Here is an 11,623-nt window from a genome sequence, read left to right on the forward strand (position 1 = left end):
TCAATGGTGGGGGTCAGCTCGTCCGGTATCAGCTGGTTGGACACCTCGGTCCGATGTCTTAGGAAGAGGGCAGCTGGTCCAGTACCGCTTGTCAACGAGTCTGTCTTTTGTTGGAAACCGCTTGCACGGTTTCAGACACAGCAAGTTGCTGTAGTGTCGTGATGATGATTTTGATAAAGATGTTCTTCTTCGTTGCTTCGAGTGGTTCTCAGGCTCTGACTTTGTAAACTAAATCTAACTTCTTGAATAAAATAACTGAGGATGATACGTTGATCAGGCGGATCTTCCGTTGTTAGTTAATGCAAGATAATCTAAATTAAGTTCACTTCCTCTAAATCAGGTTACAATACTTAACTGTATAAAACAAATTAAAACAGAACTTCGTTCTGGTACAAACTTAATAAAAGATACTGCGAAAAATATAAAAGTGAGAAAAATCAATGCGCGAGCACTTCTGCTGAGATCGCTGCCTTGAAGCGTGTTTCAAAGTAAAAGTAAGGAGCGGAAAAATTAAAGACGAGAGTTTCAAAAGTAAATTACAAGAGTAAGAGTGAAACAAAAAAAACCTAGACTAACTCGAGACAAGTGATGTCTCTTAGTTTTGTTGTCTCCAAATGGCGGGCGTGCCTGGGGGCAGGACTGCCGACTTTTTGTCTCCGAGTAGATAGTGTGAAAATTAACAGGAACTCACTAAAACTAAACTTATAGTTTTAAACGTTTCAACACCGTGCTTCACCTTTCACAGAATCTCACCATGGCTCAATAGATGTACTTTGTCTATCATGAAAAGGTTTATGACATGATTAAAATCACTAACATTCAAAAGGAATTAAAACTTGATTAAAACGTAAAAGAAAACACACTTGAATATACCGTAGGTAGAACTGGTAGAATTGATCACTTATACATATTTCTCCTAGTTCTAGCCTAATACTTGTTAAAACAAAAACATATCAGAGACATTTACTGGTGATAACAATAAACATATTAAACAGAATATTTCTTAAATAGCTCGTCATCAGGAGGTGCTGTGGTTCCACCGAACACAGGACAGATTAAACATTAAAACTTGATCTCAGTCAATCTTAATCGTAGAGAAACGGGAAAAAGATCAGTTTTATGAAATTCTTTTACTGTTTCCTAATCTGTTAAAATTAAGAGGATGAGTTCCTGGTTTAATGGTATTTTAGAACTTGCTTGAAATCGGGATGAGTGCAGAAACCATTATAGGTTGGAATGTGTGATAAGAGAAGCGTAGTCGTAAACCATTAGGGCAGGAGGGCTGGAAAACAGAGAAGAGGCCCAGAGTACTTTTACTCTGTAGTGGATTCATTTGATGATGAACTCAACCGACCTGAGAGAAAGGAGTGTCAATATCTTGAGTGGGGGAAGAGGACAAATGGTTATCCAAAGCTGTAAATAAAGGAGAGGGGTTCTCCTGTGAAGCGTCCATCTGACGGTTTCATTGAAAGCAAAACAAGTCAGGTGAAGAGGTGAGAGACTTCATGGCGTCTCTTTCCTGAAAACAGTCAGCTTGCAGATGAGAGGAGTAATTAATGCAAGAACAGAACCTCAATGGAATGCAGAGGCGATGGACATGTGTTCCTACACATGCTTCATGTCACAAGGGAAGATGATAATGAAGCTGTTAAGAGCAGTGAGAAAAGCACCACAGAAAACATGACAACTTGTGAAACAACACACAACTCTAGTGGAAATTGTTGTGCCACCGGGGCACAACAATTCCAGAGAGCAGAAAACCTGGAAAGGAAACTTGTCAAAAACAAAGACTTTCATAAAGAGTATCAGAGATTCATGTCTGACCTGATCAGTAAAGAGTATGCAGTGGAAGTACCAAAAGAAGAGACTGTGTCTGAAAATGATAGTGTGTGGTACATACCTAATCATGGGGTATATCACCCCCAAAAAGGGAAACTTTGCGAAGTTTTTGAATTTGCAGCATCATCAGGGCAAGTCATTGAATACAGAACTTTTACAAGGACCAGATTTAACAAATACACTAATAGGAGTGTTAACAAGATTCAGACATGACCACATTGGTTTAATGTCAGACATAGAGGCAATGTATCATCAAGTGAAAGTACCACCAGAGGATCAAGACCTCCTGCGATTCCTCTGGTGGCCGAATGGAAACCTGAATGAGCCCTTGAAAGAATACAAAATGGTTGTGCACTTGTTTGGGGCGACATCCTCTCCCAGCGGTGCCAACTTTGCATTAAGGAAGACAGCTGAGGATGCTAAGGACAAAATGGCACCTGCTGCAGTTAAAGCATGCACAATTTTTATGTAGATGACTGCCTTTTGTCAGTGTCAGATGAAACCCACACTGCAAAAACAGCCCTTCTAGAAAGAAGCAAAAAATTCTTATATTCAATCAAATCATCCTATATCAAGCAAAAAAATCTGCCAATGGGGTAAGCTTTTTTCGCTTGACAAGATTTCTTAAAATAAGCCCAAAATTCTTGGCTCTGAAAGACTAAAATGAGACTTTAAACTAGACAGAAAATCTTAAATTAACCCGAATTCTTCTAAAACAAGCAATGAAAAAAACACTAATTTAAGATTAAGTTACTTAAAATTAGAATTTAAGTCTCTTGACTAAATTAAATTTAAGAATTGACACCTTAATCTGGGATTGATAATGAGCATAAAAGTAGTTAAAATAAGACATCATTTCTTAAAACAGCATAACAAATATAAGTGATGTCTTAAATCAAGACACCAAAACTTTCTCATTTAATATTTTTTTATTAACTTTGCAATACAATTGCTCAACTCAACATCCAAAAAAGGACAACTTCCACATTCCAGAGCTATCATAATCTAACAGATTGAAAAGCCAGTTTTGATTTGAACCTCACTATCAAAAAAACCCATCAGTTATTGTAGCAGCATACTACAGCAATAAACACCATGTTGCAGCTGCTTTGCAGCATATTATCCCACAGGAAAGGTTTTCAATCTCACCAACAAATGTGTCTAACTGTGATGAACTTTTTTTTTAAACAGAACATCATCTTTCTTTGAAATACTTACAACAGGAAGAGTGGGGCAGAGTGATGGACAAAGGGACTCACTCACTGAATGACTTCCACTCACCCATCGCTTTTTTGTAGTGAGGGGTCAAATCCTGCTCATGAATTGAATCTTGAAGTACCTCTGTCTGCAGTACTGACAGTAGTGTAGAAATGCACTTGGGGTAGGTCATGTGCAGGGCATAGTAATATGCCATGACGTAGAGAAGTCCCTCATTAAGTCTGTCTATGGTGAAGGTGGTCACAGGTGTTTTTCCGATGGCGATCATACAGTTGTCCTCAGAAACGAGCAGAACCGGAGAAGACAGGGGTCGCTGCTGCATGAAACCATTAGGATCCTCAGAAGTCTAGATGACACAAATAAATCAAGAAGATTAGAAAAAACATTGCAAGTAACATAAACTTAAGACCTGGACTAGGACATTAGTGAAATCATATTGTACTTTAAAACAAACAGTCACAGTAACCCCTCAGCATTAAGCCCACTGCAAATGCTGAATGCACAGCTAGTTCCAATGATGTTAGTACTACATTAAGTACACTATGGAAAACACTTCCCCTTTGGAGCTTTTGAAATGATAAAAGTTTATCTCAAAGTAACTAAACCTAATATAAAATGTATGCCTGAAAAACTGTAACATATATTATGAAATGTTTCAGTAAGTCTGTAAATCTCACCGCTAGGACATGGAAAAGAGCCTCGCTGCTTGAGCCCAGTTTCTTCGGTGGCAAAGTGCTGGACGGAAAGAGCAGTGGCATGGCTCTGAAGACAGCTGTGATATGCTCCACTGGTTTAATGGAAAAGGGACAATACAAGGTGGTACCATAAATAACTTTAACATAACAAATAATTACGAGACATTATTATTAGGGATAGACTGATTATCGGCCGGGCCGATTATCGGCGCCGATATTCGGCATTTTGACGCATATCGGCATCGGCCTTTTTTTTAATCCGACGGCCGATAAGAGATCAATTTAAAACTGGGTTATTTTGGCTCTGGGTTATTCTGGCTCTTATTTTGGCTCCAGCATTGTCCCACCCACAGCACCATCTGAGTGGTTACAAGCTCTGGTTACACGCACAGGTAACAGCCAATCAGCAGTGAAAGCTGTGCATGCACAGTGCTCACGTGAGTTGTAGAGTTTCGCTACAGTCTGCTGAGCGTGTAGAGCCAAGCGGATCGGTGGGCTAACGTTACGCTAATGCTAATCAGCCTTCACCTGGACTGAATTGAGTTCATTAGGTTTTTACTCTCTCTCTCTCTCACACACAGACTTCTACTATCACGGACTATTTCCATATCGATATTATCAGCAACCTTGTTTCGAGTGATTAACACGCACGTCTGGAGGGACTGCGAGCGAGCAGAGCTGCCGCTTATGTTTATATAACGTTAATGGGCTCACAGTCATGTTACTAGTTGAGTGTAGAGGACTGGGATGTTAATTACAATTTCAGGAGAGTCTGCTGCCTTAACTTACCTTCGAAACCGAGCCCCCAGGAACAGCGCCGGTTCCGTTCGGCAAAACTTTTTCTCCTCTCCGCTCGCAGTCCCTCCAGACGTGCTTGTTAATCACTCGAAACAAGGTTGCTGATAATATCGATATGGAAATAGTCCGTGATAGTAACGTAGCCCGCCGGTAGCCCCACCGGTCCGCTTTCTCCTCCTGGCTCTGGACGCTCAGCAGACTGTAGCGAAACTCTACAACTCACGACGTTACTCTGAGGCCCAATACGTTAGCGGCAGCTGTCTGTTCCTATGATAAACACTGATTATTAAAGAGAAGATGCTGCAGGCTATTTAGTGTTTTTAACGGTTTAATCACTTGAAACAAGGATGCTGATAATATTGATAGGGAAATAGTCAGTGATCAAAGTAAGAAGTGTGTGTGTGTGAGTAAAATTCAGTTAGTTTTACTGCAGGGAAGCACGTTGAGGGGATGGCTAGAGAATTAAGAAAACTAAAGTTAAAAGTTAATTAATAAAGAAGTGTGTGTGTGTGTGTGTGTGTGTGTGTGCCACATGAGAAGCTGCAGAAACTGACAGCAAAGCACCGTCTGAGAGAAAACTGTAGGGCAATAATGGCTGTTTAACTACCAAGTTATTTTACTCTACCTTTTTTTTGTGTTGATTGAGATCCCAAGCAGCAGAAAATGACATATTGTTAGATGAAGTGTGTCCTGAAGCTGTCTTTGACAGTTTCTTGTAGAGAGGAGCAGGATATTGCTGTTCAAGACTTAAGACATAATATAACTGCATCAAGGCCAATATTTTCCCTTTTACTGCAAATGAATATCGGCTCCAAATATCGGTTATCGGCCTCCTTGACTACTAATAATCGGTATCGGCCCTGAAAAAACCATATCGGTCTATCTCTAATTATTATATAAAATGAACAAGTCAATGTATTGTGACTTCACCTCCATTCAAAGTTTTAGGAGGCTTCATGGCCTTCTTCATAACTCCATAAAACTGGACCTTTGAATAGAAGGTTTTCCATCTGTTCTGCATCTCTGATATGTACTGGGAGTTGGTCGGTTGGATGATTCGCTGCAGCTCATCCAGCACCTGAAAAATAGATTCAGATAAAGAAAAAAAAACTGAAAAAAAGTACATTCTGATGACTTCTTCAAAAAAAAAACCCAACAACATTACTTACATGATCCAGTTCTCTGAAACAAGGGTAAGCCTCTAGAATCTTTGTTGCTCTGTCTTGCTCCTTTAAAACATCAGAGGTGATGAAGCGTCTTCGAGACTCAAATTCCATGTTCAGCAAATGAGTTACCGCAGCTTTGTTTGGCTTTTTGGACTTGTACATTTCTTGGAGGGTCTTGTAGTGTCTTGCTTGGATTTTCTGGCTGTCCATGATGTCAACTGAACAAGCTGAAGACATTACAGGAACGTTATGGTGGAAAGGGGACATGAGATTTCCAAACTAACAAGTAAAACTGACAAATTAAATGTAATAAGATACATACATTCTTCATCACTGCTGTTCCGGTTCTGCGCTGGGGTGCTGGTTCTAGGTGACAGATCTACTGGGATGCCCATGGGACTAACAGGTGACCGTTCCAGAATAATGGTGGATGTACTGGAATCTCCATCATAGTCAGTAGTTGCAACGTCTGAACTGACTTCTTGTCGTGGTTTCTTGGAAGGAGGACCTTTGGCCTTCTTTGGACTTCTGACATTTGAGAGTCTCTTCATGAGCTTTTTGGCAACATGCTCCTGCGAGGCATATATAGTTAACATAAAAAAAAATGACAATAGGCTCAAACTTTCTTATATTCTAATTATATCTTTCGGCAATGTCTTGCTCCATTTGAACTTTCTGTCACGATTTAGCACTGTATGAACAGAAATCTCAGTATTAACATCATACCAGCAACAAGCAAAAGTGACAAAATCTACTCACCCACTCATTGTTTGATGACCTGTCTTTTATCATTGGATAGTAATCCACCAGTCGCTTTGCCATGGCATTCACCTCATGTTTGGTGGGGTATCTGGAGTCCTCTGTGGCTCTTGCGATGGAGATCATGTTAGTCATAGTGTTTCTTATGAGTCGGCAGAAGAGCTCCTTGGATAGGGTCACATTGTGCTCGGTCCCCAGCCGTTTCTGTTCAAAGTAGGAGCGTCGCACCTGTTCAAGCTCACTGTCTGTGAAGACTATGTATTCTGGGTTTGACATAGTCACAAATTTAGAAGTATTGGCCTCCTCTTTTGAAAGGTCACTGCCTCCAGTGGGGGGTGATTGCTGAATTTCGGGAACAGTATCCACCTAAAACACATTGACACAAACATTTATTGAGTAACTTTGTCATAGTATGTTCTTACTTGTTAGTTCAAGCATTTTCATTTTGGGGATTAAAAAAGCACTTTTTTATTTTATATCCACTGTTGAAATGGACTCAAAGCAGAAATGTCTAAACAAATGACATATTTATGTATATGAACCAGATTTAAACTGTGATATTGGAAAAATGTTGTACTGTTAAACAGTTCTGTTGTACTGTGAAATACAAACCTGACCTTTTCATCTTTATTTACAACAAGCCATATAGCCCGCCGCCTCAAGAAATTTTCAGGACCAGGAAAGAGGTCTTTGATGTCGTCTCGGGAAAGCGAGTGGAGTAAGTCTTCTCCAATATTAGCAGCTGGAATATAGAACAGTTACAGTCAGGGCCAAGAAACAAAGGTTATCATTGAATTCCCTCAGATTTTAACATAGCAGGTGAGGACATTTTGCCAACACCCCTTGTACAATAAGCACTGTTTGGACATTTTACAAATTTTTCCTATTTTTACTTCAAGAGCAGTGAGTGAATTTGACAGCATTTATAAATTACCGGTACATATATTGAAGCCATGCAAACTACAGTAAGAGTGACAATAGAGCCTTGCTAGATAAAATGCATTCACATTTCATGTCAGTTAATATTGTAAAGCTTGATAGACAATTGGCACCACAAATGGCACCTTTAAACAAATGCGTTAGCATACAGATTAAACTCAGGCGCCTTGTACTTATTGTGCGGGGGGGAGAGGGGGAGGGGGTTGCCAAGGTAACAAACACCGAGTCAGTGGCAAGACTTGAACCGGGGTCCTGTGCGCGCAAAAGAGCTCCAACGGCTCCGGCTCCTGCCTGGGCATGTGCACTGCTTAATCAATTAACCCTTAACATTTTACAACCAGGCATTTTTCAGCATTTACAGCCCCTAATATTAACAACATGGACCCAAAGCTTAATTAGACTTAACCTATTTCTAGATGGGAATCATAATGCAACACCAGCCGGTTTTTTGATGTAGATAAGCTGCTAAACTTTAGCCCATTAGCAAATCCACAAATCGTTAAGATAGGTAAACAACGCCAGCACAACATAAAAGTAACCCCTGTAGCATACCTCTGAGTGTGGCAATTGCAACCTCGTCCAGTTTGTCCATCTTTTGACTCTGATATCCATCCACAATCGATGTTTGAGAATAATACATTTCGAGCAGCAGCAGGTAACCTCCGGAATAGCTGCTGTGTAGGCCTAATTCAAATTGCAACGGACTCCAAGCGGAGAAAAAAAAAAAAAAAAAGCGCGACAGGGTGGATTGTACCATCTTCCAAGAGGGAGCGGGGGTGGGCACTCAGCCTAAATGAGTTTATTTTGCATTTATACAAATTATATTCATCTAAATAAGTTTATATTACTTTATAATTATTAAAATCGAGGCACACTCATGTGATAATTGATAAATGGCAAGTCGTTTCTGCCGTCATAAGACACTGAATTATGGTGTGAGCAATAACCAGGACGTATCACCAGGTCATGGTTCAGACGGTTCAGACAGAGCAGGGGCAAACGCAGGTCGGACTCCAGCTAGTTAACTCAGGCTAAAAACGGGGGAAATGATTTCTTGAAGGCATTGCTCCATTAGAAATAAAGTGTGTGTTAAAACAGTTAGTTCTTTTAGGTCAACTAGACTTGGATGTTCTCAATACTGCATTAACTGGATTTCCCTACTCTCCACTTGATGTCAAAGACAAACCAAGCCCTATAGCTTACAGCACATTAGCTTCAAGTGATAATAAATTGAAGCAATCCTCAGGCCAAATGATTGTTCTACTAAAGATATTGCCATTTCTTATTGATACAGCTAAAGATACTGAATACTACAAAATAATTCTTGAACTCATAGAAATTGTTAAAATTTTGTTTGCTCCTGTCTACAGACAATTAGCAAGTTGAAAAGACTTAATACTTTAATACTTTGCAAGTCTTTAATAAGGCATAATCAAATGTATGAATGTTGTCAAAATGTAAGTTATTCTGAACACCCAATTTTTTTTAACGAGTGTGCGTTGGGACCAACTTCAGAAATACGCAACATGTCGTATTTGAAAGAAAAAACAAGGGCTTTCCTTGGAACTGATGACATAGACAATGCAGTGTCTGTAAAATGGATTAATCTAAATGGTAATAAATATATACGGGAGAAGACATTACTTGTAACTGCTGTTAATTCCAATGATTTACCTGAGTTTGGACTTGTGAGCAATATCTATGTAATTAACTCATCATTATATTGTTTTGAGTTGCAGCAGCATACTACTGTTCGCTATGATGGAAATTACATGGCATATACAATAGAGATTCCAAACATGGCACAAGCAACTGAACTCATAGCATCTGATAATCTGGTAGATTTCACTCCATATTATAGTTATACTCACAAGGATGTGACATATGTCCCTACAAAATATTGAGATGTGCTTGGGCTACACAGAGCCTCATCTGATGGACCGTAAAAGGCGCACTGTTTAATGTGTTTGCCACAAACTGTGCTTCTTGACCGTCAATTTTGTTGTTTCATGATTCTTTCTTCTTCAGATAAACAATCAATTAGCAGTCAGATGCCGATGCTGCAGGATACTGCATGTTCTTTTGTGATTCAGGATGCAATTGAGTCAAGGGTCATATCATTTTGGCCATTTTTTCATTTTGTTTTGTTTATGGGCCATGCAGTTTTCATTCAGCATGGTTATTTGTATTATGTTGTGTGTTGTATAGACCAGTCTGCTGTCATCTTAATATGTAAGATATGAAGCAGCAGGTTCTGCCCTGCAATGAAAATAATAATAATAATAATAACAATAATAATAATAATAATAATAATAATAATAAACCTTTAATTGTCCTTGTTTCATGGCATTCTTAAATTGAGAAGTTGTGCAAATGGTCTTACTCTTAAAATAAGGCAAATAATCTTGTCACTGCACTGGGTTTTATTGTAAAACATTTTTATACTCTGTTTCTGGTTCATTCTAGCTCAAAATTAGCTGGTATATCTTAACAAGATAAAGTAAGGCATACTTTCTTAAAATGAGATAATTTTTCTAATCAAAACATGCTTGACAAGATTAATATTCTTTTTGGGCAAAAAAATAAGACTTATTTTCTTGATACAAGGCTTTTTTTACTTTCTTGAAATTCCTTTTTTGCAGTGCAAGCAGTTGATGTGGTCAGAGACTTGACAGCACTGTGTGAGAGTGGAGGATTTCATCTTACAAAATGGATGAGTAATAGCAGGACTGTTCTAGCCTCCATTCCTGAGTCAGAAAGAGCAAAAGAGGTTAAAGATTTGGACCTTGATCATGATGCATTACCTGACGGAAGAGTCCTTGGAGTGAACTGGTGTACAGAGTCAGATGTTTTCAAGGACAGAATTAATGCAAAGAATACACCATAAACTAGACGTGGCATCCTGTCATTTGTAAGTGCTGTGTATGACCCGTTAGGGTTTTTGTCACCTGTCATCAAAGTTCAAAGTTCAAAAGTTCAAAGTCGACTTTATTGTCAAAACTGCAATATGTACAAGACATACAGAGAATTGAAATTGTGTTTCCCTCTATCCAGACAATATAAGTGAATATGTAAAAAAAAAAAAAAAAAAAAAAAGCAGAAATAAGAAATATAAGAATATAGAATAAAATAGAAATATAGATCTAAAAATAAAAATAAAAATAAAAATAAAATATGTACAGCTAAGAGACATTCGGGAATATAAAGTCCGGAGATATAAATAGTGTAGAATAGATATGTCAGTATTGGGATTGGATATAAATATAGATATAAATATGGCAGTTTGATATAAATATGACAGTATAAAATGGTCTAAACTGGTCTATGACAATGAAATTGTAAACATAAAAATCCTTCCAGCTAAAATGATCCTGCAGGAGCTGTGTGGCAGGAAAGTCTCCTGGGATTAAGATATCCCTGCTGACCTGGCTCAAAAGTCACAAAAGTGGATTTTGGATCTTGCAAAACTTCATGGTTTCACATTGGACAGATGTCTAAAACCAGCTGGTTTTGGAAAAGTCACATCTGCACAAATGCACCACTTTGTGGACGTGAGTGAGAAAGGTTATGGAGTTGTCACCTACCTTCTCATTAAAAACAAAAAGGGTTCAGTTCACTGTTCATTCATCATTGGGAAGTCCAGAGTGTCTCCATTAAAACAAACAACAATTCCGAGACTGGAATTGACAGCTGCTGCTGTCGCTGTAAAAATGGACAGGCTTATGACAAAAGAGCTGCAAATGCCACTGGAAGAATCCATGTTTTGGTCTGACAGTACCACTGTGTTGAGATATATTGCTAGTGAGAATGTTAGATTTAAAACCTTTGTAGCAAACAGAGTGTCACTTATCACAGACAACACTAAGCCAAGTCAGTGGATGTATGTGAACTCTGAGCTGAATCCAGCCACCATGCATCCAGAGGCATGAATGCAGACACATTCATAAAGTGTCAGGATTGGACTGGTGGGCCAGATTTTTTGAAGAAAGATGAGAAACACTGGCCAGTTTCACCTGATATCAAAGAGATACAGAAAGATGTTGTTGAAGTTAAAGCTGCAGTGAGTGCGAATGCTACAAATGCATATGAGAATACACTTAACAAGCTCATTTGTCATTATTCAGAATGGCACAGATTAACAAGAGCAGTTTCCTGGATGATGAAGTTGAAACAACTGCTCCACAAACTGAGAGTACATCGCAAATTACT

General features: G+C 38.8%; 1 protein-coding gene across 1 annotated transcript; it reads right to left on the reverse strand.

Moving 5' to 3' along the window:
- Nucleotides 1-2,749: 2,749 nt before the first annotated feature.
- LOC140992109 (uncharacterized) lies at nucleotides 2,750-8,046 on the reverse strand. Its single transcript, XM_073462364.1, has 8 exons — nucleotides 7,967-8,046; nucleotides 7,093-7,217; nucleotides 6,476-6,841; nucleotides 6,039-6,288; nucleotides 5,720-5,943; nucleotides 5,481-5,628; nucleotides 3,735-3,844; nucleotides 2,750-3,403 (listed from the first exon to the last, which is right to left on the reverse strand). Exons 1-8 carry the CDS (start codon nucleotides 8,004-8,006, stop codon nucleotides 3,095-3,097), a joined length of 1,572 nt encoding a protein of 523 aa, XP_073318465.1. The 5' UTR covers nucleotides 8,007-8,046; the 3' UTR covers nucleotides 2,750-3,094.
- Between the last annotated feature and the right edge of the window lie 3,577 nt (nucleotides 8,047-11,623).

Source organism: Pagrus major, chromosome 24 (assembly GCF_040436345.1).
Source record: "Pagrus major chromosome 24, Pma_NU_1.0".
NCBI classification, from domain to species: domain Eukaryota; kingdom Metazoa; phylum Chordata; class Actinopteri; order Spariformes; family Sparidae; genus Pagrus; species Pagrus major.

Bases quoted from the DNA above. Each gene is read 5' to 3' on its own strand.
- LOC140992109 (XM_073462364.1), bottom strand. From the start codon at position 8,006: ATGGACAAACTGGACGAGGTTGCAATTGCCACACTCAGAG. The intron at 6,842-7,092 runs GTCAGGTTTGTA...AATGTGTTTTAG, and splicing joins TTGTAAATAAAGATGAAAAG to GTGGATACTGTTCCCGAAAT. The intron at 6,289-6,475 runs GTGAGTAGATTT...TATGCCTCGCAG, and splicing joins GGTCATCAAACAATGAGTGG to GAGCATGTTGCCAAAAAGCT.